This window comes from Tyto alba, unplaced genomic scaffold, assembly GCF_018691265.1.
Source record: "Tyto alba isolate M040663 unplaced genomic scaffold, T.alba_DEE_v4.0 Super-Scaffold_27, whole genome shotgun sequence".
Taxonomy (NCBI): domain Eukaryota; kingdom Metazoa; phylum Chordata; class Aves; order Strigiformes; family Tytonidae; genus Tyto; species Tyto alba.
In genome coordinates this window covers 26560503-26586191 of record NW_024881301.1, presented here as the reverse complement: position 1 = coordinate 26586191, position 25689 = coordinate 26560503, and the positions used below count along the sequence as shown (strand labels likewise).

General features: G+C 41.8%; 1 protein-coding gene across 2 annotated transcripts in view; it reads right to left on the bottom strand.

Annotated features, from left to right (window-relative positions):
- The window catches only part of TERT (telomerase reverse transcriptase), a 33285-nt gene extending 10936 nt beyond the window's left edge, over positions 1–22349 (bottom strand). Inside the window, exons 1-10 of one of the 2 annotated variants that reach the window (XM_032989009.2) lie at positions 21867–22349; positions 18940–20845; positions 16010–16205; positions 11561–11750; positions 8558–8740; positions 7279–7440; positions 6798–6893; positions 4933–5018; positions 2238–2351; positions 369–440 (exon numbers count right to left, since the gene is read on the bottom strand). In XM_032989009.2, coding sequence (XP_032844900.2) covers positions 369–440; positions 2238–2351; positions 4933–5018; positions 6798–6893; positions 7279–7440; positions 8558–8740; positions 11561–11750; positions 16010–16205; positions 18940–20845; positions 21867–22094 — 3233 coding nt within the window. In that variant the 5' untranslated portion in view covers positions 22095–22349. The remainder of the gene's footprint in view (positions 1–368; positions 441–2237; positions 2352–4932; positions 5019–6797; positions 6894–7278; positions 7441–8557; positions 8741–11560; positions 11751–16009; positions 16206–18939; positions 20846–21866) is intronic. The other variant, XM_042798164.1, reaches the window with a different exon arrangement.
- Between the last annotated feature and the right edge of the window lie 3340 nt (positions 22350–25689).

The window sequence follows — 25689 nt, the reverse complement described above, 5'->3', positions numbered from 1 at the left end:
AATATTTTAAGAATGTAACTAAGACATTTTAAAAATTTGAGGGAAAGTGGTCTTAAAAGACAACTGTCAGCTGCTTCGGTTAGCCTGCACTACTAATTGCTGCTAGAAGCTCCATCAAGGTCGATAGCTAGGTCCCTAATTTAAACCTCAGCAGGAATCCCCCACCATCTGAGCTGCAGAGATTGTTAGCTGGCCATCAAGAATGTAGCTACTAGGATTCTTCCCAGGCACAGGCTTCCAGCAAGCTCTCCAAAACAGCCCTTGATTATTAACCCATAAAACAAATATACCTATATGTACAAGCACGTATAAAGATGAAAAAGTTGTTAATGCTTATTACTTTGAAGACTATGTCTTTAAGAGCATACCTTAGGAACGTTCTTGCCTGCATTAGGTGTGGTGTAACCAGCAAGAAGTCATCAATGAGACGTATTAGGACTCTGTAATCAAGAAGAAACTGATGTTACATTTTTTTATATGTCATCCTTTCAAATTTTTGTCATACTCTTCAGAGCAACAATGTGCCCATTTTAATTCACAAGAAGACAGAAGCCAATATGATCTCCAAATTGAATCTCATGAAGAAATTCTCAGTTCTGCTTCTTTCCCAAAAATAAATGAAAAAAAAAAAAAAAAAGAAAGCAAAGGTGATGGCTACATGAAACATGACAGGAATTTACAGCACACAAGATACTCCACGGCAGCTTCTTGATGCAAGGTTTTATGTTTTTACAAGGGAGAATTTTCAGTATCTTAATCCACAAGACAAGGAAATGAGGTGTAATACCAGGTACATGAGCAGATACTGGATTTTCGATGTGCTCTAACTCTGTATCTTTGTTTACCATGTAATAACTAACCTGCCTGTGAAGCTGTAACTTGAATGTAAAACAGACTACCATCTACCACTGTAAAGGCCAGAATTTTCTTCTTCAACAGAATTCAGGTCCCAAGCATGCCCATATTTTTCTGATAAATCCTGCCTAGTAGATCATAGAGAGGAAGCTCTGGAAATGATCTTGTCCAATCTCCTCTTCAAAGCAGGAGTATTGACATCACTGTGATGAGATATCAGCTGCACTTTTGCCTAGCCAGGTCAATGGTCTGATTATTTTTTTGACTTAAGGGCCAAATTAAACTATCCAAATCATTCAACAGACATCTAAGTAACGTTCTAAAATCTGCTCTATATAAAAACAGCTGCTACATTAAATGGTGCATTCTTCTGAATCAGTTTCATAATTTCAGTATGTATAAATAGCATCCTTTGAAAGCAAAAGAAAGCTATTTAGACTTGTATAATCACCGCATCCTATAGCCTATGAGAAGAACTCTACTTCTTGTGTAGGGAAATGTTTAAAATTCTGAGACTTTCTATTACCCAGTCAGCCTCCCAAGAAGAGACATCAGACAGATATGCCTATCTAGAGTACCCCTATAAACTTCTTAGTTTCTTTTTTTTTTTTTTTCCCTTAGGACAGAATTCACAGCAATGGAGGGAGATGCATGAACACAGACAAGCTTCAAGGTCCAGCTCACGCCTAAAGATCCTAATCTGGGATTCAGATGGGGATCTTTTCATATGGAGGTAAAAGAGACACCAAAGCTTTTACAGCTAATAAAAAGACAGTTTTTATCAGGCTAGCTTCCTGTTAAGCTCCTAAGAAGCAAGCATGAGCAGGGCACACAGACTTAGAAGACATACCAAGAGCCACACATGGTTTCAAACAAGAATGAACATGCTTTGTAAAAAATCTGCAATAAAGCTGTGACCTTGATAAAATGTTCAGATTTACAGATGGTGGATTGGAAAGTCCTCAGGCAGAAGCCTAGGGTATCAGAAAGCCTGTAATAAACATCCCATCTTGTCTGAGGACAAAAGACCACAGATGTTGTGGGAATGACCATGGGAGAAACATAAACTTAGATGTACAAGAGCTTGTCAGACTCTTTACAGTATCCCTAAATACTGTGCTTTTTGTAAGTAGTCATCTCCTATCCACAGACCTGGGAAAGGTTCTTTTCAGCACTGTTCTTCCCAATCTTAAAACAAACAGGGAAATTTCCCCACAGAACAACCACAGTGACACTGAAGCTGCAGAGATGTTTGTGTGCACCACACTCCTAATGGAGAGTTGGAAACCCTTGAAATTCAAAATTAAACTTCAGAGAAAGTATCTAACACATATACTATATATTATGCATTACTGTAACAGCACAGAACAAAGCATCCCTACCCATCCTGCTGTACTCCACAGAGCAATTTGTTTTCCATGTCTCCATAGCATAAGCTGCAAAGTAAAGTTGACAAAATGGAGCCCTGTGGAATTCCACAGCACTGTAAGTAGTACCTAGTAAATAATAAAAAAAACTCAAAACATGCAACAAGAGGATTGCAATAGCCATTGAACAGTTACTTATTTTTTCAAGGATAATATTTATGTTTCAGTAATAAATACACTACATGTTTGCTAGTTACCTTTACGTAAATTAGTTTGTCCTTTCCTCTAGGGATCTACATATGGCTCCAGAAATTTTAAGTTAAACAGTGAAAAAAAACCCACTAATACACATATTCCTTTCTTATTAACATACTCCAGCAGATAACTGTCATCAAATGAAAGAAATTTTATAACTGATCTCAAACCACAATTCCTCCTTCCCCTGCAGAGCTTTGTAATTCTTTATGCTACATCTTACGCAGCTTCAAAACAAGTGTTATTGTTCAAGAAACAAAGTGCACTGGACAAATCTTTCAAACTATAATTTATTTATTTTTAATTATTATCCAAACAGCTCCTAGCAGGTGCTCACTAAAATTCAACAGACCAAAGCTCATATCGTACATCCACATCAGGAATTAAACTCAGGTGGATTTTGAGATGGAACACTTCAAACTCTTCTCAGAAACAGCAGGCATTCACACTGTATTGAAATATAAATGTTCACCACTATAAAATCTTGCTACGTTTTCTGAAAAAAAAAAAAAATGCTCTTTCAGAAGCACAAGTCAGGGATTCTTGGGATTTTTTGGTTTTTGTTTTGTTTTCCACAAATAAATATCACTTTAATTTCAGGGAAATTTCTGATGGCTTATCCCAATAGAGCATGTGATCTGGTTTTATACAACCTAGCTATACTGTGTATCACATTTATTTCATTTAGCTGCTCAGGCACGAAGCCACCCTACTTCTAATTAGGAGAAGCCACTACATGCTGTGAAACGCCAACCCTTGTTTTTTTTAATTATACTCAACCTTCCTTCCCCCTCCGCCCACAACTTGAAAAGTTCACTGAAGTTTCAGTTGTCATTTTGCAAAAGAGTAAATCCTGATTTGTTTCTCATGGCTTCAAAGAATTCAGATACACATAGCCAGGGTGAGGCTCATTAATACTCCCTGTATCTTGTTACTTGTATAAAGCCGGTAAAACCACACACAGTAACAGTAATGTATCCCATCTAGATATGATACCAGAGTTCCCCCATTACCTTGGGGATTTTTCTATGCTGGCAGCAACGGAATGAGTATGCCTCACAAAACCAAAGGGAATTATTTTCACAACATACTTTTGAAGTAGTGAGATATCATATTTTAATGTCCATTTTACCACTACTACATGAATGGCTTAGTGAAACTGAAGAGAATGAAATTATGCAACTGGACACCATAGCCACACACTACATTCCAGCAGTGATCTTACCTGTGTTCTGAGTCACCTGCAAATTTTTCTACCAGTATTTTTTTTTCCCACACTTTTGATAAATATATTGAATGTTATTAAAACATTCCTTCTATGTCTCCAGCTCAACAATCAGCATTTTTCTCAAAACATCGAGTGAATGTCAACTAACTGTGATGGCTTTTTGAGAGCCATCAGTTAAAGAGTGTATTCATTTCTTAAACTTATTTGCCATCTTGTTTTTTTTTCCTGAATAAATGAGAATGAGCTACTTAAAAAGGGCAAACTCATTCCAGGACAAACAGTCTTTTTTCAGCCAAGATGTGTAAAGTTGACTTTGTCAGGGTGTGCTTTCTTTAAAACCATTAAACTGTTATTAAACATACTGATGTCAGTTAGTCCTTATTAATGGCAAGCCACGTCAGCATTCGCATGACCGTGACAAAGGGAGTGTAAATATCAGTGCTAGAAAAACCTATAAACATTCTTCTGCTTGCTTCATTGAAAGCTTTTCTCCCCCTCCCTCAATCCTGTAAGATTAAGTATTCTAAAATAGAGGTATTTTTTCAAGAGCAAGAAAGTATTCATTATAATATACCTCACTCTGAATTTACAAATAAAGATCATGTAAGTACCTGCTTTCTAGACATGGCATACATTTGCCACCTAGAGACAAAATGTAAATACTAGATCAGTATCTCTAGCAACACAAGAAGAAATCTGCATTACTACCCTCTATAACATCTAATTCCTAGTTCTGGAGTTGCCAACCATTCCAACTTCTATTGTTACTGCCTTTTATTTTTATTATAACTTGTCAAATTGAAAGGCCATGCAGAAAAAATTATCAATTTTGCACTACAGGAAAATGACTAACAAGGCTTTTGAATGATTGCTTCGATATTACATTGCTTTTGTTCACCACTATGGATCCCGACATTTAAAAATATTTTTATTTTGAATTTCCTCTGCCATTTTAAATGAAGGAGGTTACATATTTATAGAATAATGCATTCTGTGTATAGTTAACATCATCTATGTGGGAAAGAAATTTTATTCAATATAAGCCTGATTTCAAAGACTTCATGCTTTTATGGAACTTAAACTGATAAACAGATTTCAAATGAACGTGAAATAAAAATTCTTAAAAATCCCGAGCCAATTAAAAGTATCCTGTTTAACAGAAAAAAAAAAACAACCAAGTAAAAAAAGCAAACATACTATGCAAATGAAAACTAACTTCTTTTTTACCTGCTCCCAATCTCCAGGATGTTGTTATGTATCATTTGTAGAAAAAAAGTAAACAGGCTGGAACTTGTCTCATTGAAAGTTAAACTCTAGAAATGGGACAAAACAAAACAAGAGGTGTCCTTTATAAATGTACTGAAACTAAAAATGCAGTATAAATTTAAAAGATACACAGAAACCTTTATGAAAAGTTAGACTGTAGTATTTCAAACCCCTAAGGTAAGAAAAAAAAACACCTAAAACCAATCTGAATACAGACACTGAAAAGCTGCTCAACATTCAAAAAGTGAACGGTGCAGTTCTTTGTTTTGCTTTAGGAGAAAAGCAGTTTTGATTGGTGTTACATGGGAAAATACTCGAACATAACATCTAAAACCACTTCTTTTAAATGCTGGCATATTGCATCAGACTATTACAATGTATGAGAGCTCACTCTTTTGACCACTTTCGACCTGTAGGTAGACAATTTCTTTAACTGTCATGTTCTTTACAGTTCCCCAAGTATAGAGACACCCCTCAGTTCTGCTGCAAAAAACACACACGACTGTCCACCCAATAATTATGAAGCTTTTTCTGTTAAAAACTGTGTCATAACAAATTCCTTTAGAGGAGTTTAAAGGTCTTTGACAATGTCTTCATGAGAACTAAAGCAAAACTATTTCCTATTTGCATACAGATTGGACATGAGACAAGTGCACCCAGCTCTTGTCACGGTTATTTGTACTGAAAAGCTAATGTGATGCACCTCTGGTACAGACACCCAGCCCAACATGACACTTTTCTCAGAGCACTTTGTAGGATCCTGGAATTGTGCACCACCCACACTGTATATTCTATTCCTATGTCCATAGACGTACTAGATCATTTTACTTGTATGCTAGAAGTGTAAACCACCCTATGTCAAAATTTTCCACTGGCAAGTTTAGTAAAAAAAAAAAAAATTAAAGAGGAAGTAGCCTATGAGAAAACACCTGTCTGGTCATCTGATGCTCGGGAAGCTTGTAGGTTGTTATCATGGAACACCATGATGCCAAGCAATAAAATGTATTAAGAAACTGATTAAGCATATCACCTACTTTATGCCTTTTTTTGTCATGCTCCTTCACAGAAGGAAGTCTTGAGAACAAACATTTGGAATTAGTACAGTTCTAGAAGACTTAAAACAGAAGAAGGATGCTGCTGCTTGTAACAAAAAATTAGTCAGAGAAAATTAAAAATACATATAATTTTTAACTGTACTTTAGTTCACTGAAAGTGAGAAATCTCTTTAAACAAAAAATAAAACAGTTGATCTTGCTTTGTGTTGCTTTCTAGCCCCTCTAAAGAAGACTTCATTCTTATCAACCTTGGCATTAAAACATGCTTTTTTTTTTTTTTTTAAAGAAAAAAGTATTTTTTTTCTATTTTGTTCAGTTTGCTATTCAAGATGCCATATCTATTTCATTAGCTATTTAGCTTACAAAACACTTTGTTCATTATTACTTCTGTGCTTTTTGGAGATAGCAAATGTTGAAGCCCTTCTTTACTAGAGTTAATTTCTCACTTGAGAACTGTTACAACAAACAATGGAATTAAGATGGGAAAAAGAAAACTCTGGTTAAAATGGAAGTTTGAGACAACAATGAGAAAATCTGGGAAAAGTCTAGAAGGACATTTTGTCAGATTTCTTGCCTGGTGCACTGCTTCCACTGAACACTGAGAGCCTGTCAGAAACATCAAAGAAGAGATGACAAAAATCTTTCTACGGAAGGTGCTACAAGAGAGGTGGTGTCATCACATAAGATGTACATTCAATTAAAAATCCCAATCTTCCTCCCACTCTTCTTTAGATTTCTTTTTCACCTGAAAAGAAGCCTCCCAGTATTTACCTGTTCAACTATTATTGCATTTTGCAATGAGGCGTTCTCCTGAAGCTGGGACACAAACTGCTTCATGTCTGGCATAAAATCCTTGAAAGTAGAAACCTGTATATTGAGTGTAAAGAAATAAATGACAAAAGCAATACAAAACTCAGTACCAGACTTTTATTCAGTGAAGGTCAAAGATCCAACCTTATTGCATTATTTTAAACCAACAGTTCTGCTATTGTTAAAATGAAATATCTCCCTCACATATCTCTATTTCCACAACACATTTAACTTTATTCTTACTAGTGCTAAGCAAAAAGTATAAAAAATACCAAGCAAAAAAAAGCTTTGCTACCTCTAGGAAATATCCAACACTATTGAAAAAGAGCTTATAAGTAACTGCCTAATTCAAATTGTGACTAAAAAAAGCTATAAACAACAATATTCATCGGACTGAAATATATATACACAGCAGCAAATAGAAGAAATCAGCAAGTCATACATGTCTCCTATAGAACCTCCTGGCTTTTCCACTTGTGGTAATCATGATCACGGCATAGCGCCGTATGCAGTAGACAGTTCTTTTCTCAGGGTTTAAGATCTGTGAAATCACTTCCACAAGTTTATTGTGAGGAATGGTATCATAAGCCCTGGACACATCAGCCTGAAATAGAAGAAATATTTTCCATTATGTATTCATCAGTATCACCGTAAACACTGTGGTAGTACAAAAAAAGTATTGTTGTAGTACGTAAGTGAGGGTGAAGGATAAATCATATAGGAGTGAAATTATTGCATCATTCAGTCCAAATTTGTGACAAAACAAAAACTCATTGCTTAACAGCAAAACCTTTCCTCGCTCATGGATGAGTTTTCCCTTACAAGGGATAACCAAACCATCAGTTTTAGCACAGTTCTTGTCATGTCCAACCTTAAATCTAATACTGAACCTTCAATCATTTAACTGAAGCTTATTGCTGATATTTTTGTATGTTTAAATATTTTAAGAAACCTTCTTCTCCATATGATCATGGATGTGGCATCTTAGGCTTCTGGAAAACTCCAAAAACAGATGTTTTCCCTCTCCTAAACCTCGTATCACAATCTTACCTCTGCTTTTACTTGTCAGTCAAAATTCAAAACCTTCTGAAGAAGCAACAATCTTAGGAGCATTACATACATGACAAGATCCTTTGGCTTGAAAGATAACAAGACAATCACTGAAAGTAATTTCAGGACAGGATAACGACTGACATAGGAGAGCATGGGAAAGGTGTCCCCCTATAATATATACTAATCTGTATAATTTACATACATCTGTGTAAATTGCACCAATTCAAAGCTATGAATTGAGCACAGAAAAAGATGCTGCATTTATCCAAATACACATAACAAGATTTTCCTGGTTTTCCTTTGGGAAGATGGCTTTAAAAGCATATCTGAGTCTACATCTTTGTCCCATTTTCATACTCACATAAATGTAACTGCAAAAATCCAGTGCATGTGCAGAAGCAAGAACTGCTACATGACAGAAAGATGGACAGAAAAATATCCAAGTAAAGGAAGTGCTACTGCAAGGACACCCCCCCCCCCCCCCCCCCCCAAGCAAAAAACCAATCCCCCACCCCAAAAAAACAACCAGAGTCTGTGTTAGGTATACACAAAATTTTATTTTGAAAAAGATATAATTATGCAGTCAGATCACAGCTATTACAGTATAAAAGTATCTGCACAAGCTGACTTTGAAAAGTTAGTTTGAATATGTAATTAAAAAGACATACCTTTACATAGTAGAAATGAGGAATTTCATCATATGATTCAAGAACCTTTGTAACAAACTTCTTCCATGTCTTGTAGATATCATCTTTCCCAAACACTGAAGAGCCAATAAAACTGGTGTTTATAGTCCGTTCATAATTTAATACACTGAATAGATTCTTTAGTCGAGTGTTGTAGTGATGCATCTAAAGAGACCAAAGAGACCAAAGACCATCACCTTAAAGTATGTTGAAACACGTATTAAATTCTGTGCAATACACAATTTCAGATTTAGATGAAATATGAGATTAAATTTATATATTTGCTAGAGATTAAATTTATATGTTTGCTGTATTATTTTGGTCAACTCAGTTTTCAGAAAGACTGAATATAGCTGCAGTAACTACTTGGAAATTATAAAACCGCCTCAGAGGTTTGGGGGTTTTTTTGGTACATTTAAATCCTATGGAAAATGATTTTTCATGCACTTGACTCTCAGAAATCAAGGTGTAATAGTTAAGCAGATATATAGGTGGACTCCAGCAAATACAACTGTCATCTGTTAGAAGGTATCTTCTTAAATATGATTCATTCTCTCTGCTGGCGATTATCACCACAAGAACAGCAAAAAGAACATGTGCCCAGAGGCTTTAGGCTAACTCCAGCTGCACCACCAGTTGAGCCTCTGGAGGTACTTTATGCAAGGATGTTAGAAAAGATTTAGCTCTCAGCTATGGGAATAGTAAAGTACACCGGAGTGGCAGTGAAGTCGTGCAGGTTGATAAGCTCAGTAAACACCTTAAGGAAAAAAAGTATTGACAGACCTGGCAACAAAAGAATGTTGAAAGGGCAAGCCATACTACTGAAGAAAATACACAAACTGCACACATAGCATACCTATGAATCAATTTAGAACTTCAGAGAAATCCTTCAAAATGTATACACAAAACATAAAAGTGTTTTTACTCTCAATGGTAGTATTGCAATCATGATACGGATACACTGAAACTACTAATAATAGAAGCATTCAAATGAATCTGAAAACATTTATTTTTGCACTGAAAAAATCAATTACAGGTCTCAGTGAAAACCTGGTCAGTAGAACCCTGCTGCCTTCCAGTGCTTTGAACTTCCCATTAAAAATATTAAAAAATACTGTTTCAAATGAAAAAGTAAGAAAGATGTACATCAAATATGTAAAATCTTTGAAACAAAATATATACTTATTTGAGGATATATTCACAGAATTGGACTTATTCCACCTTGTATTTTGCAGCAAAGTCTGACAGTTGCCCAAGAATCAGAAGTTGGTTTGCTGGATATTTGGGAGCTTATCTCCGGCAATTCATCTGGATACATTCCAGTGTTGAGCTACAGAAGCTGGCCAAGACTACCCCTAGAATCCCAAACTGGCTTCCAAATTCCAGCACCTGGAATATTGTCAGACAGAAAGAACTGGAAGATCATCTCCCTTCTACAACTGAAATGCTAAGAAGAAAGTGGAGAGCGGAGACAAGCTGGATATGGTACAGGATGAAAAAATGGAACAGATCGCAGGATAAAAGGCCATGACAGAAACAAACCAAGTAGCCATGCAAGTTTTTTGGGGAAAAAAAAAAAAAAAAAGAAAAAAGAAAAAAAAAAAAGACAACTACATCACTTCCATAAGGTTGGAAGCCCTAAATTGCTGAATAAGGTCGTATTCAACTGGACACTTTTCTCTGCCTCAGTCTACAGCCTGAGAGAGGTAACACTCCTACCACCTTCTCTTTCATGGATACAGGAAAATCATTAGCTATGCTTTGTAATTAGTTTAGACAGATGAGATCTGTTTAAAAGCTGGAGACCTTAGTGTCCTCAGTTATTTGTCAGCACTCTCCAACAGTAGTGCTCCCACTTTTCAGAAGATACAGATATTCCCTCTCAGCTGCAGGTCAGGTTAGCTCAAATTGCCTGACCAGCTACCATGCCTGACTTTGAAGCTTCATCTTCTTCAGTATATTCATGTCATCCTTTATGCCAGATCTGTTACAGGTGCAACATCACCTTTACAGCACTGCAGCTATTTCCAGGTTAACTGTGTGCATACTCTCAAATCTGACAGTCTGATTGTCACAGAAAAACTATGAAGAAATAACACTTCAGAACAGCTTTTAGTTGATGTCCTGTAAATCTGGTCTGGGATCACCCACTGAACTGTAAGTACTAAGAAGCCCTTGACCTCTCAACCATTTGGGGAACGTTCAATCTTGTGCATTAAATAGGATTCAGGCTTAAGGAAAAGCAATAAATTCAGTCATGCATGATAGTGAAAGTGGGTTCCCACTGTCTTGTGGTTAACTGGCCTGTTAAACAGATTATTCTGTGGACTGCATGTTCTGTCTCTGTTCCCACACTGCAGCAATCCCCAGCTTCCTTCCTATCTCCCTGCTATGCTTGATCCCCACCCTTCTTAGACCTTCTCCTGTAACACACCCCATTCACCACTGTTCGCCCCCCAACTCCTCAGGTTGACCTGGCACCACAGCCAACCAGCTGATCCACGTGCACAACTCAGGTAAACTGCAACAGGCCAGACTCATCCACCCCTCACCCTCTGGTGTGCCAAATACGACACGTTAGTTCAGAATACTGAGTATCTTTGAGATTTCCATCCTACTCCCGCAGATGACCAATGCCTACCACAACCAAACACAGTTAGCAATCCTGAGAGAAAGGGATGGAAAGAGAAGAGAAGGAAAACGTGACTATCTGACAGGCCAAGCCATTCTGTTAAGACTCATTTCTTTAAGACAGGCTTGCAAACAGAAGTACATGATTCTGCAATTTGAGGCTAATGGTAATTAAGCACGGGGAAGGGAGAAGCTAAGTTGAAACAGGTAGACCCATTCAATCACTCTGATTTGAATGTGCCAGTTCACCATGTTACAGCTAGTTTTATGTAACATATAATAACCTTGCTCACTTTATTAGTTGCCCACGTCAAACCCCCCTAAAACAACAACAACAACAAAAAAAAAACCAACCTTCTTTTCTCTGCTTTCCCTGCTGAATGCTCGTGCTTCAACAACACCGCTCACTTTTACTATGGGTCTTAACCCATTCGCTTTGGGAATGAACCGAAGCTTTGATGCCATAGGAACGTATTTTTTCTGACGGACAGCTTCAATCTCCTCTGAAGACAAAGCACGTAGATGTACTTTGGCAAAATGGTTTCTAAAATACAAATACACATTTAGTGTAAGCAGTAGGAAAGTCAGTAAGTCAAAACATTTGATCTCTTTATGATAACTGAAGCAAAATATTTTTCTAAGATAGTTACAAATACTAACCTCTGCAGAAAGTGACATGGAAATCTGAATTTCAGAACAACTTCACAGTATCTTAATGACAATGTAATACAATAATAAGAGAGTACACATTTCTGCTTGGTGCAAATTAAGATAATTAAAAAAAAAAATCTTAATTAACACAAATGAAAATGTAAGCACAGGCTAGCTAAGTACATTTAAGCATATGAAATACTTTTTATGCAAGACAATAGGAAGTTGGGTATTTCTCATGGTTTCAGAAGCTTGAAAGGCATTAGCAAAGTTGAACAGAACCTTCTGAAAACTGTGTTAAGAAAGATCCAGGGAAGGACTTACACATTGCAGTGGGCTGTTCTACTCTCAACATTTAGGGGACCTACTACACGTTAAAAGTTATAGTGAACTGAGATACTAGGATACATATACAACATAAGGGCATTTAGGTACCCAGTAACACAATTCAAAAGAACCAGTCCGATGGGCAGGTGTCAGCTGAAGCGACCAGCAGAAAATAATGAAGAATGGAAGGCTCCCAAGTCACAGGTTCTGAGCTCTGTAAGTCCATCTTGCTGGGAAATGTGTTTTCCCCTCAGACACCCTCTCAGGATTTACAGTTCAGCATACCTTAGTCCAAATCAATACTTTCCCATGCAATGAGGCCGGAAAAGGAGGTGGAGCAAAAGCCCTTGCTTTTACTTAAGATGTATTGTTAAGGTGCCCTACCTGCAATGTAAAAGGCCTGGCTCAATCTCCTGCACTGCTTGTATTATTCAGAAGGACAAAACGCACCATTCCAAAAAGCCCTACAGCCTAGGGGGGTGGATACTCCCCTGGGAAGTGAAGTGAGACAATTCAAATCCCCACAAAAGAAGGGACGCGAATCTGAACTTGCATGCAGATTTTTTCATATCCCACACAAGCCAATAGGCTGGTTTAGCAAAATGAGGCCACACTATCACAAAAGGCATGTGGATGAGGGGTGGAAACCTGGTAAACATGCTCTAGAAGGCACCTGAGAAGCGAAGCATGCAGGTGAGAGAGGCACACAATTACTCCTGTATGCCAACACAACTCATGTACAAGCTAACGATCCAGCTGCTTGGGACTGTCATGGTCTGAGTGATACAGTGCATGACCCCTAGAAAGTATAGAGGCATCCAGGGCCGGCAAGTTGAGTGAGTGTTTTGAGGATTTATATTCAAACTTTGGAATTAAATTCCCAGTACAGATGCTGCCCAAAGTAAAGCAGAAAGGACAGAAGATCCCTTTTCCACAGCTAGAGATCACTGTTATGTATTATGACTTAAATTCTCCCCTGAACCCATAAAACTTCATCATGTACTATAGTATGAGGTAGATCACCAAGACCAACAACTCCAGTTCAAAAGAAACAGCTGAATGATCCATCCCTTTACAGTTCACATTTAAGACTGAAGGAAAAAGAAAAACCTCAACCACTGTATAAAAAATTATGACTTCATTTGAAAGTGAAGACAAAGGCCAATTATTGGCAGCTGTAGAACTGGATGTCATTTTGCCTGCAGAAACATTCATTGCTTATTTCACGGCATTTATAGCAGAGCTAATGATTTTGAATATGCACTAATCCAGTAGCAGCTGAACCATCCCGCTCTCCTTTGCCCACTCGCAACTCTGTTAAGCACTGGAACTTGGAGACAGTTGCGTGGATGGTCCTGCTGCCTTTTGACATCTCACCACAATCTGAGGGGGCGGATTCAGAACTTCTGCAGCATGTTTAATCCTCAGCAACCACTGTGTGTGGCAAGGATGGGGAGGGCGCAGTCCTTAGGAAAACAAGTGCTGTGCCACAACATTGGTTACATTATTTTTAAAACATAACTCTGCATTCTGTGGGACATGTAACTTGAAGCAACTCTATCATGAAAAACTGTTTTTTTTCCTTGGTTAGTACTGTTTTTAATTTAGGGTATGAACTTTCTTATAGCTTCAAAAATTAATAGAAAGTTGTCTGCGTGCAATAACCAGCACGTTCTCACCTCCACCCACGCAGCAAGACGAACATACAGATTCAGGTCCCCTCTCAGAACCGTGGTCTGTGACCTAGAGTGGGATTCTGCACAGGAAGATCTACTCATCTGGACAGTCATTCGGGATGAGGATTTACTCTCTAATGACAACGCAGCGCCAAGGCAAGCTCATGAGGAAAGTCCAGGTTCACTCAGGCCAGTCTGTTCCATCCATTCTCTTCCTCCCAAAGGAGGATGCAAAAGAACTGGAAAAGCACCAGTGGCTACGCCTGGCTGTGAACGCCTTCCTGCGAGCCAGCTCAGAGCAATCGCCACGAGCAACTCCAGCTGAGGAGGAGGAGAACTAGGACAACCACAGAACAGCCAGCGGGGCAACAACTGAGGCCACCAAATACTCCTCCTCCAAGGAAGATGGAAGCAGCTCAATAGCCTTTGGCACCAATTCACCAACAGTGCCTGAAAACGCTGGCTGGTTAAGAGAGGATGGTGCCTGGAAAATGCAGAAGGAATGCAGTGAACTGCATCAGTAGGAGACCTCACGTTACACTGCACACCCAAAAAAAGCAGTGCTGAAAGCCCTAGCCTTGTGAATGAAGCTTAAGTACAGCTGCTGGGATCAGACTCAAAGTCCCCACAGCTACATCTCCTGTAGCCAACAGCAAACACCCTGCCCTTCCAGCACGCCCTTGGCAAGCACGCAGCAGGACCTCCTTGGGATGCTTCCCCAGCTTCCAGTAATCTGCAGTTCAGGGACCTCCCGAGCCAAGCCAAAGGTGAGCAGGGGTTTCCTGCACAGTAGGGAAATGTGTGGGAAAGAAACCAGAAGAAATGGGATCAGCCCAGATTAGGGTTTTTCAAGTTCAAAGCATCTTGTCCTTACACACTGGGTTTTCCTAGGAAGCTGGGACAAAAGGGCTAAACCCCAAGTATTTTTCTTTTCATCACATACTCCACTAAAAACAACATTATATCTAATATGTAAAAGTTATCACACGATGATACTTTGTGCCAAAAAGTAGCCATTGAAGTACATTACAACTACATAAAACAACAATTGCAACACTAAGTCTGTTAGTTTGAAGACAATACAAACAGAACAAGTGGGACTGAAAATGATATTCTACTACTGCTATTTAAATCACATATGCTGCGCTACAACTGCAAACAGGATTGAGGTCCCATTAAGTGCAAACACATATGCAGAAGAGCTGCACTGGAGATGCCAATGTTAAATCTGGGAGCAGCAGGGGAGGAGGGGGGAAAATCACAGATACAACATTGCAGACCAACAGACCACTGTGAATGCAAAAGGTTCACCATGTAAAATGGCTATTAAAACACAAGACATCAAATATGCTCATTTTGCACAGTGCCAAAGCTCTCTCAGACACCGACAATTTATACTGAAAAACCCAAAAGATGTGAACTATTGGGATGTGTGCACAACACTGTTCATTAAAATTGCCTTCATATCTTTTCTATTTTCCCACTTAATTACTTAAAATTCGATCTTATATAATGCCCTAGCTTAAACACATGCATGCATCTTTTTAAGGCCAAAAAAGCAGCATGGAATTCCACAGCCGCACTAAAAAAGAAACTGAACCTTTTAAATCCCTCAAGCTTTAAAAACAGCAAAAAAAAAAAACCAACACTCCAACAAACAAATAAACAACAAAAAAAAAAAACAAACAACAAAAAACCCCACAAGGCTACTATCTGAATAGAGTATTACAACATTTCAGTAGAGGGTTTGGGTTTCTTTTTAAATTAAAGCAGTTAAAGCAATTTGAGTATTTTTCAAATAACTTTCCGAAGGTTATTTTGTGATTCTGTCACTACACTTTACTCACTGTTAAAAGGTATACAATTTTGACTTACCTAAACAAAATTCTCTTCATAATGGAATTTATTATTGCAAAGGTTCCTCTTCTCCGACCACAGAATTCTAAATTTACCTAAGTTTTCTCAGACAAAGTATTTCTGAATTTATAAGCTGCTCATACTACAATCACAGGTTGAATTTTCTTTTGGGAAATAAGCAAATAAAAGGAGGATACGTGGGCAATAAATTAAAGCAGGATTATAACTTTACACTACAAAACACGAGATTTCAACATATTCCATGAATGTTTGATTAGTTTTCTACTGTTACCTAATTCCAATGCTCTGTAACTTGCCCCAAATAAACTTTCGGTAGTAGAAAAGCATGTTTTTCTGGAACATGGTCTCGGTGATATAGAAAAATGATCTGAGCAACTCAACAACATAGGTATCCATCAGCCAGTATAGGAATTTAGCCAAAAGTTCTTCACGGAAACAATGTTCATAGGCGGGAACAAAGTGATCACCTTCAATAAACAATTCAAAGGTAGTTTGAGTGAGTATCAATTACTGTATTAGTAAAGAAACAGAACATACAAATGAAAAACACATAACACGTTTCTTAGCTTAAGGTTAATGGAAAGAAAAAAAGCAAATACAAGCAACTGCACAGATGCTGCTCCAAATTTTCACTGGTATTAAATAATGCGAGCCAAGCTTAAAGTACAAATATAGAAACTAATCTGCAGTGACAAACTGACATACAGGATAAAAACATATGCCACTAGTAGCCCAATGACTTACTTTCTTCCCCCAACACTGATTGTGCAAAGTCTTTAATGCACAAAGGCATGATTATTGTGAAGGGAAAGAGGGAAAGGTAGCATGGAAATAAGTCTACTACAATATAAAACTTCTTAAAAAAAATAAGCAAAAGTATGAAAATACTTAGGCATACTGTAAAAATAACAAGGGTAAACAGGGATGACGTGCGGATGAGAATGTTATTCAGATTTCCCAATTACATGAAAATTAATTTCAGGGTTAGGCTTTGTTTCAGACATCCTATATAAAACTTATTGCTGCAGTAAGAAAAAAAAAAGAAAAAAAAAAAAAAACAAAACACCCTAAGTCCATCAGCCCTTGTAATATTTAGAAGGCACAAAATTTATGGACCCAGAACATTCCTAGCTACTGTCAAATTTAAGGCCACATAGATTTGCAATGATTTCTAACTACGGGTAGGCTAGTAGGGAATAAAACCCTGTGCTACAATACTGTATTTTTGCCAACTTCTAATAATACTATTTGTAAATAAATTTAAGAATAGAATTTAGCAAAATACAACAGGATAATTTAAAGAAATTTTACAGAAATATTAGTTTAGTTGCATAGCACAAATCATGATTATGGCACAAATGTGCTAAAAACAGTTTAATTTTGACCAAACAGAGCTGAGGCTTAAAACTGAAACATATAAAATGGAACTAAGTTTCCAGTTCTCTGCCCTGTTTGGGTTTTGTGCACTTCAGGGTGAAGACGTTTTCACGTATTCACAGCATCTAAGAAAAGACTACCATAAAGAGATAAAACAGTGTTCACTACAACAGAAGCCAAGTACCATCAATGAAAAAATCCAGTGATTGTTAGAAAATTCTCTAACTGAAGAGTTGCAATATGCAGTTGTAATACACAAATTAAATCAGGATGTTGTTAAGCAGCTGTCCTGGAACTAGATCATTAGTTTTCTAAGTTCTTGATGACAGATGTAAATGATGACTACAATTCAAGGAACTGACAAGAAACCACAACTACTGCTTCTGGAGAAAAAAAAAAAAAAACAAAACACCTACAGTGCAGCAAAGCCATTAAATGTGTGTTTACACTTCAAGCACAAGGGAGTAGTTTCCTGACAATCAAAATCAAGTCTAAGTGTTGCTTTTCCTGGAATACGGCCAAAGAATAAGAGGGCATTACATTTTTTTTTTTTAAGATAGCGTGTTCTAAATTGCTATGAACCAAACGTGTATTTTCAATAAAAACCTTTAAAAATATTTAACTCCTCAGCATTTTGGAAAGCATGGTTTTGAGGCATAGTTTCTGAATAAAAAAAAAAATCAGTATTTGCCAGAATTAACAGCTTCTTACAGAAGTGTAACCTCCCCTATTTTTGACATCAGTTCTCAAACATCGGACTATTTTCCTTGTACACTGCGAAGAACCTGTAGTCATTTCAGAACCTCATTGCACCTTTTGACAAGGAATACCACTTTCAGCTCACAGTACTGTACATTACCAGGTAAGAATAAATACCACAAGCATACCAGTCAAGGAAGCGCAATCCACATTGTACAGATGAAGAAAAGCAGCACAGAAATATTAGAATATGAACTAGCTCCTAGAGCCATCAACCACAGAACCACAGCTTCAGCTTAGATTTAAGTCCTAGGACAGCGTCTGAAGAAAGCCTTCTTCAGGGAAGCAGGATTTACATGCCGTCGTCTGACAAGAGGGCTAAGCAGAAGGGATCTCTATGGAATTTGGAGCAATCAGCTGATTGCCGATTGTCCTCACGCCAGCTTTCAGCCAGGGACCCCTCAGTCTGGTGCCCTCTGCGCCACCAACTACCCAACGTGAAGCAGTGCTCTGGGAGGGGCTCCTGTGCCTAGAGAAGGGCTCTAGAAAGGGGACAGATGGCAGGCAACCCCTCTATTGCACGGGTCCCACACTGGCATCTCTCACAGGGTTGATGTGAATAGGGGGGAAAAAAAAAACCCCACGCTGTGGGATTAAGGCTCACTCCAGCTGCAGAGGAACACATGCCACTACAAGTGTCTTGATTTGCCTTTAGTCCTTTCTGAAGGCTTACGGTAACCAACAGGCAGAATGCTTCTCTTCCTTACGTGCTTAGGTCATACTTCAATGAATTTTCAAGAGTTACTGCAATTTGGAGGGTGGGGTGGAAGGGAAAGAGTTCTGCTGAAAGGCCCAGGTTGTGAATTCACGTTTATGAAAATGTCACCCTATTAAATAGAAAAAGCGTGAAGGAAAACGATGAAAACTGAAGTTTTGGAAAGAAGACAAGCCCAAGTGCTCTTATACCATCAATTACAAACACTAACGGGTTCGCTCTCTCAGCTACCATTCTTGCCAGTGAACCCAACAACTCTGAAAACAGATCCAGTACCCTCCCCTTCCCACCTTTAAACGTGAACACCAGTCATCTGACACCCCCACCACGTAGTTCTTTAGTGTAAGTACCTTTGACTAGACGAAGCCACGTGCAGTCATTCACTCTCATCTTCCACATCAACTCCTGCAACGAAAGCTTAGCAAACTTCCCCATGGAAATGAACGCTTTCACATTTTTTAAGAACCGGCACTTGTTATGGTTTGAACCCCAAAGCTCGGCGGGGACGACCCGCTCCAGGCACTCCCTCACAAAGATGTACACCTGCCAGTGGCTGCTGTGCTGCTTGAGGAGCTCCCTGAGGGCTGAATCACACACCTCTCCCGAGTTTTGCTCCTCGCTCTGCGACTGCCCACGCACAGATTTTGCGGGAGGAGCACACAAGTCGTCTGGCACATCAGTGCGACCAGATTCGTGTCTGCTGCTTGTCACGCGCTTAGCAGGCTCCTTCCCAAACCGTCCTGCTTGCTGGCAGACCTCTGCTTCCCCAGGCAAGGCTGCCTGACAAGGCAGCTCAGTTTTTCTCACATTGCCTTCAGATACCCAAACAGGGCAATTTTTTTTCAACAGAGCTACATAAGGGCACTTTTCATGGTTCTTTAGCAGCTTCTGAAACGTGTGTCTCATTTGCCAGTAGCGTTTGGGCAACCTCTTCTTTCTCCAGTTGTGATGTGGCAGACTCTGGCTGTGCTTTTGCTCCAACGGATTTTGGCTTAAGAATATAGTTTCTATAAGCCGTCTTCCACCTGCCTGACAGCCCTGCAAGCGATTCAATAAAAATGATTTAGGAAAACATTCTTGGAAACTCCTGCGAGAATACAGAAGCAGCTTCCTGTCAATGTATACGGCAGAACGCAAGAATGTATTTGGTAACTTCTTTGCCAAATGAGCTAGGGGACTTTCCTGCCTTCTGCATTTTGAAGAAATACCCTCCGTGGGTTTGCTTTGTACAGAATCTAACTGGGAGTCATTAATACACATCGCTATTCCTTTCCTACGGGGTTCTGCTTGTATTTCAGTGCTGGACTTTAAAGGTTTGTTACTCTGAACTCCTTGCAGAAAAGAGCTTTCACCTGCAACAAACTTCTTCCCATCGTGCGATGTGCGAACTAAAGAAGGACCAGACATATCACTGTTACTTCTTTGAGAAATGTGCTCTTTTTTAATGAGACTTACAGAATGTGATGCTACATACCCGGTTCCACATCTCTTGGTCCTACTTTGGTTTACATCAGGAGCGAGATTACAAGCCTCTTCCTCTCTCACGTTCTCCTCTACTTTTGCTCTCTTAGCTGGAATCTCAAGTTGCTCCCTATCCAGCTTCCTTTTTAAAGATGGTGCCATAGTTGACAAACATAAACTGGAGCTACTCTGTTTTTCCAGATGTTCAGCAACCACTCTGATCTGTTTGCTTGCTTTAGAAACAGCTTTTGCAGAACACTGGCAACTGGACACCAAGCTTTTTATCTTGTTAGTTTTTTTATTTCCCCTGCTGGAGACATTAGCTTCAACTCTTTGTCTGCATTTCCACCAACGTGACTTTGAAAGATACTGTCTGTGAAACATAAGCCTTTTTTGCATGTAATCAAGCAAGCTACTACGTTTATGCTTTGAAAACCTTTGTTTAACAAACACTGGGGATGAGTCTACATTATGTGAAATAAGTTCATAAACTGGTTGCCCACAAACCTGGTAACAATTACTGGGGGGAACCAGCATAAAGATGGCACAGTGTTCCAACAAATACATCATCACATCATCCCCTATCCTGCTCAGCAGTGTTTCCCAGAGGCCACTGATGCGAATCGTTTCTGTTGCAGTGTTGGGTAGGTAGCTGTATATGTTTGAAGTTGGCATGATTTGGAAATGAGAACTGTTTTCATCCAATAAGGAGTATCCATATGCGAGGACATTCTTCTTTCTTTTTTCACACAGCCTCTGAACAACTCTTGTGATGACTTCACTCTGACTAGATAACTAAGGAAAGAAAGAAGAAAATTACCTTTTATCACCAGCTCTTCCATAAACTACAACATCCACTTTAAATCAACAGACATGCGAGACACACTGTCCTAGACATCAGCTTTCAAAGCAGTATTAATGATTCACAAGTGCCACGGTCAAAAAGAAAGATTTTCAAGCGTACCACAAGATGTTTACATGCAGCAACATAGGCCTACAACTTTAAGGAAGTCTTTTTAACGTCTGCCCTTTTGATCCTGGAAACACCCGACATTAACTCCCCTCAGCTCCCTCAGCAACCCAGGCTCCAAAGCCTTCGGGTCACTCTGCCCGCAGACACACGCTCACACAAGCTCTAACCTCCAGGGAACTGACACTGATTTTCTTGAGGCCTCCATTTCCTTTCACGTAAAGAAAAGTTCAACCAAACGACTCCCGGCTCACAACTCGCTCAACAAGCTTGCAAAGTCTGTTTCCTACCGTAGCACAGTTCTACTCACGCGTGCACAGCAGCTCCGAGAGAAAAAGCGGCCTTCCCCCTCCGAAAACTTACGTCTGCTTAACACCGACCCGCAAGCGGCTTTCCCCCCTCTCCGAGGGCGGGCAGAGGCGTCTCTCCTCCCCAGCCGCTGCCCGGCCGCGCTGGGTTTGCTCACTCCCACTCCTCAGGGCCGGGCGGGCAGAGTTACCTGACCACCCACCCACCCACCCACCCGCGGCCGGGCCCCTGCGCGCCCACCGCCCGGAGCAGCCGGGCGCAGGCGAGGCCCGGCGGCGGCGGCGCCCACGGCCACGAGGGGCGAGGGGCCCCCGCGCCGAGGGCGGAAGCGCGCTGGCACCCACGCAGCGCGCCGGGCGCCCTCCCTCCTCGACCGCCCGGGGAAGCCCCGCGCCGGCAGCCGCGGACACGGGGGGGATTCGTCCGGGACATCCCCCCACGCCTCCCACGCCCCGGCAGGGCGAGGGCTGCGGTGCCGCGGCGGGGGCCCGGCGCAGGTGCGGGCGGGCCGCCCCCCCCCCCCTCCCGCCCTCCTACCTGCTGGAAGGTGAAGGGCCGGGGGATGGGGCGGGCGCCGCGGGGGACGCACACCACGCACTGCCCCACGAAGGACCGGTAGCAGGGGGCGTCGTCGCCCCGCAGCACCTCGGCCTCCCCGGCGCCGCTCTCCCGCAGCCGCCGGATGAAGGTCTCCAGCGGGGAGGCCTCGGCGTAGCAGCCGCGCAGCGCGGCCAGCACGGGGGCGAAGGGCTCCGCGACCGCCATGTTGTGGAGACGGACCGCACGCTGCCACCTGGAGCCGCCCCGCGCTCCCCTCCCGCACCGCTCCGCACCGCACCGCGGCCGCTCCCCCGACGGCGGCGGGCAGCGGCGAGCTGCCGCTTGGAACGAAAACAAATTAAAGTATGAATTTAAAGAGGAAAGAAGAGAAACACCGTCCGCAGGCTGCGGTCGGGCCCCAGCGTGGCCGGGGCGGGGCGGGGCGGGGCGGGGCGGGGCGCGAGGCCGCTGTCCAGCTCCGTCGCGCTTTCCCGCCGCCGGGTGAGGCCGCGGGGCCGGGGCGCGGAGGGGCGCCTGTGGGGCGGGGGGGGAGGGCTGTAGGGCGGCCGGGGGCCTGTGGGGCGAGGGGGGGGGGTCTGTGGGGCAGCCGGGGGCCTGTGGGGCCGGTGGGGGGGTGTCTGTGGGGCGGCGGGGGGCCTGTGGGGCGGGGAGCAGGACGGGCTGCCGGGGGTGAGTGGCGCGGCTCCTGGCCAGGCGAGTCAGGCTTTCCATTTTCAGGCAGCATCTTCTCGGTCGGTAGGTCGTGCTGTGTGTTTTCAGGATGCTTGGGGTGGCGCGAACTACGGTCAAGAAAGGTGTGGAGGAAGTTTTTAGGTGAGTCTTACTAGTTTACTAGGGTGGATTTCCTCTGGAGGAAACCGGGAAGATTCCCTTCCAAGGAACCCCTTTTAGGATCAGCACTCCACAGAAGATCGCTTTGCAGTAAGAGCAACTGTAGGAGGTGTTATGGTGGAGATGAAACAAAGTAAACTCCAAATAATCAACTGGCTGGTCCTGGGTTTCTCATCAAACCCACGGATGAAGAAGGCAGATTGCTTACAGTAGTGTGTAACCCACTTACTCAAAAGGTTTTCTTGGTGTCTTGGGCTGGAGCAGCTCCCCTGTGAGGACAGGCTGGGAGAGTTGGGGCTGTTCTGACTGGAGAAGAGACGGCTCCGGGGAGACCCTATAGTGGCCTTCCAGTGCTTAAAGGGGGTACAGGAAAGGTGGGGAGGGACTCTTTATCAGGGAGTGTAGTGATAGAACAAGGGGTAACGGTTTTACACTGAAAGAGGGTAGATTTAGATTAGATATAAGGAAGGAATTATTTCCTGTGAGGGTGGTGAGACCCTGGCACTGGTTGCCCAGAGAAACTGTGGCTGCCCCCTCCCTGGAAGGGTTCAAGGCCAGGTTGGACGGGGCTGGGAGCACCCTGGGCTGGGGGAAGGGGGCCCTGCCCGGGGCAGGGGGGGTGGAACTAGGTGGTCTTTAAGGTCCCTTCCAACCCAAAACGTTTCGTGATTCTATTCTGTGATTCTATCTGAAAGCTTCATGGTAGCAAACTTGATGCCAGACTGGAAAAGTGATTGCAGTGGAGTTCTGGGGAACTGTAGGTCTCTAGGCCTGATGTTTATTCCAGATTAATTCATAGAAATAACAGAAAATAAGATTAGTGGTTGCTAGGAGAAGTACAAGTTGCTTAGTCAATGGTGCTCCAGTAAAAGGGAGTCCTGCCTTAGGAAACTCTTTCAGTTCTATGAAGGGTTGGGAAGACATGAAAATCATGGTGATCCGGTTGATATATTCTACTTGAATTTCTAAAAGCCTTTGCAAGGAAATGTTATCAATTAAAAGGAAAAAAAAAAAAAAAAAAAAAAAAAAAAAGCAAAGTCCTGGTACAGATATATTATTGTTAAAAAGTAAGAGATAGATGGTCAGTGCTTTCAACCACGGAAGATCCCCACCAGAGCCTCACATTAGTCCGCACTGTGTAACTTTCATATATGCCCCAGAAGTACTGTAAATAAGCAGTAAGTGGCAAGATTTGCTGATGGGATGAAGTTATTCAAAGCAGCAAGGACACAAGCAGACTAGAAAATTGCAGAAGAACTTTAGAGGACTGAGTGGTTGAACAATCACGTGGCAGATTAAATTTAATGCTGATAAGTATGGCACAGAAGTGAAACACATTCCTAGCTTCATCTGTAAAATGATGGGTTCTGAGAAAATCAGTACCACTCAGGAGTGAGACCCCAATGTTAAATGAAACAGATAGGCATTGTGCTCAGCAGCAGTCAAAAAAGCAAATTGTACATTAGGAATCATTGAGGAATGAATAAAGGGGACATCATTATGCCATTGCATAAATGTATTGTTTGCCTACACCTTGAAGCACAGTTCTGGTCTCTGCATCTCAAAAAGGACGTACTAGAATTAGAAAAGGTTCAGAGGGGGACGATCCAATATATGAGACAGTCCTGTATGAGCAATGACATCGTAGGCTGGAACTGGAAAAGGGATAACTTGGTGGGGAAGGGCAAATGCTGCGTGCCAGGATCCATTTCCTGATGCAGCTGGATATGTGCCCCGGGGCCTGGCAGTCTTACAAGGCAAATCAGCTTATCTCCTGTCATCAGCACGGCTGAGGAGTCAATTCCTTGGCACCTTATGGCCTTCAAGTTGAGGCATCCCTGCATCGCTCCCAGTTCAGTATTGCCTGCTTGCCAGCCTCCTTTATCCCTTGACACAGATAGGCACCAGATGGCACTCCCAACGGAGGGAGAGTGGTAACACCAGAAGGTTTCATGGGACCTCAGCAATGCCATAACTGAAATATTGCACTGCCACTGCATCCAGAAGGGCGGGAGATTTGGAGATGGGGCTGGATTCACCAGCATCTGCACCTAGGGGAGAGACAAGGTTGATACCCTTGGTCTGACCTCGGGTGGGTCTATTTTGCGTGTATTTCTCCCCTCTCCCCATTGCTCCGAAGGTGACATCACCCTCAAGGTAGAATCCAGCAGTGATGTCTAATGCAGCTAGGCATGTGGCAAACGCAAGGTTCACCATTTCCCGTGAGGCGCATGTTCAGGAAGAAAGAAAGAGGAGGAGAAGGGGGAAGAGAAAGGGGTTAATTAATCTTGAAAATGTCAACCCTGACTGCCACAGTGGAGTCCTCCTCAGCGGCCAGCGAGTTGACACTGGAGAAAGCAAGGGCATAAGGGTGAAGAGGACCATCTGTGATTCTTAATGTTTAGGGTGTCCTTGAAGAGGTGGACATCAGTCTGTGCCTTTCTAAGGTCTTTCTTGGGAGGTGGAGCCCCAGGACCAGCGTATAAGGAAGCGGTCGAACGGCGGCGGTGGTGAAGGACGTGCCCACAGCTGAGAACGTGCTGGTTGCAGGCGAGGTTGCAGCTACTTGGCCCTAACTCTGGCGGTGGCAGATCCATATTCTCCAAGGAGATTGACATGCTCATCACAGATGGTTGGGTTGTAGGTGTTGCTGCTGCAGGCTGAATTTCTGAAGAGGTCTCTTGACCCCTTCTACCAACTGTTGCTAAGTCCCTACCTATGCCTCTTGCTGGTGCCTCCTTGGTGGAGGTGAGGAGGAGGGCTGCTGCGGCCAGGCTAACGTTGGGTGGGGCTCTTTGTTTCTTTTCACAGGTACCACATGGTTTTCTGTTTGTCTACCATTGGGCTGAGGGGAGAATTCAGGAGGGAGAGTGGGAATGAGTGACATGGAAAAGGAGAAGTGTTATTTTCTAGGAGGGTGACTAAGGAAAATAACAAAATGACAGAGTCATAGAATAGCTGAGGCTGG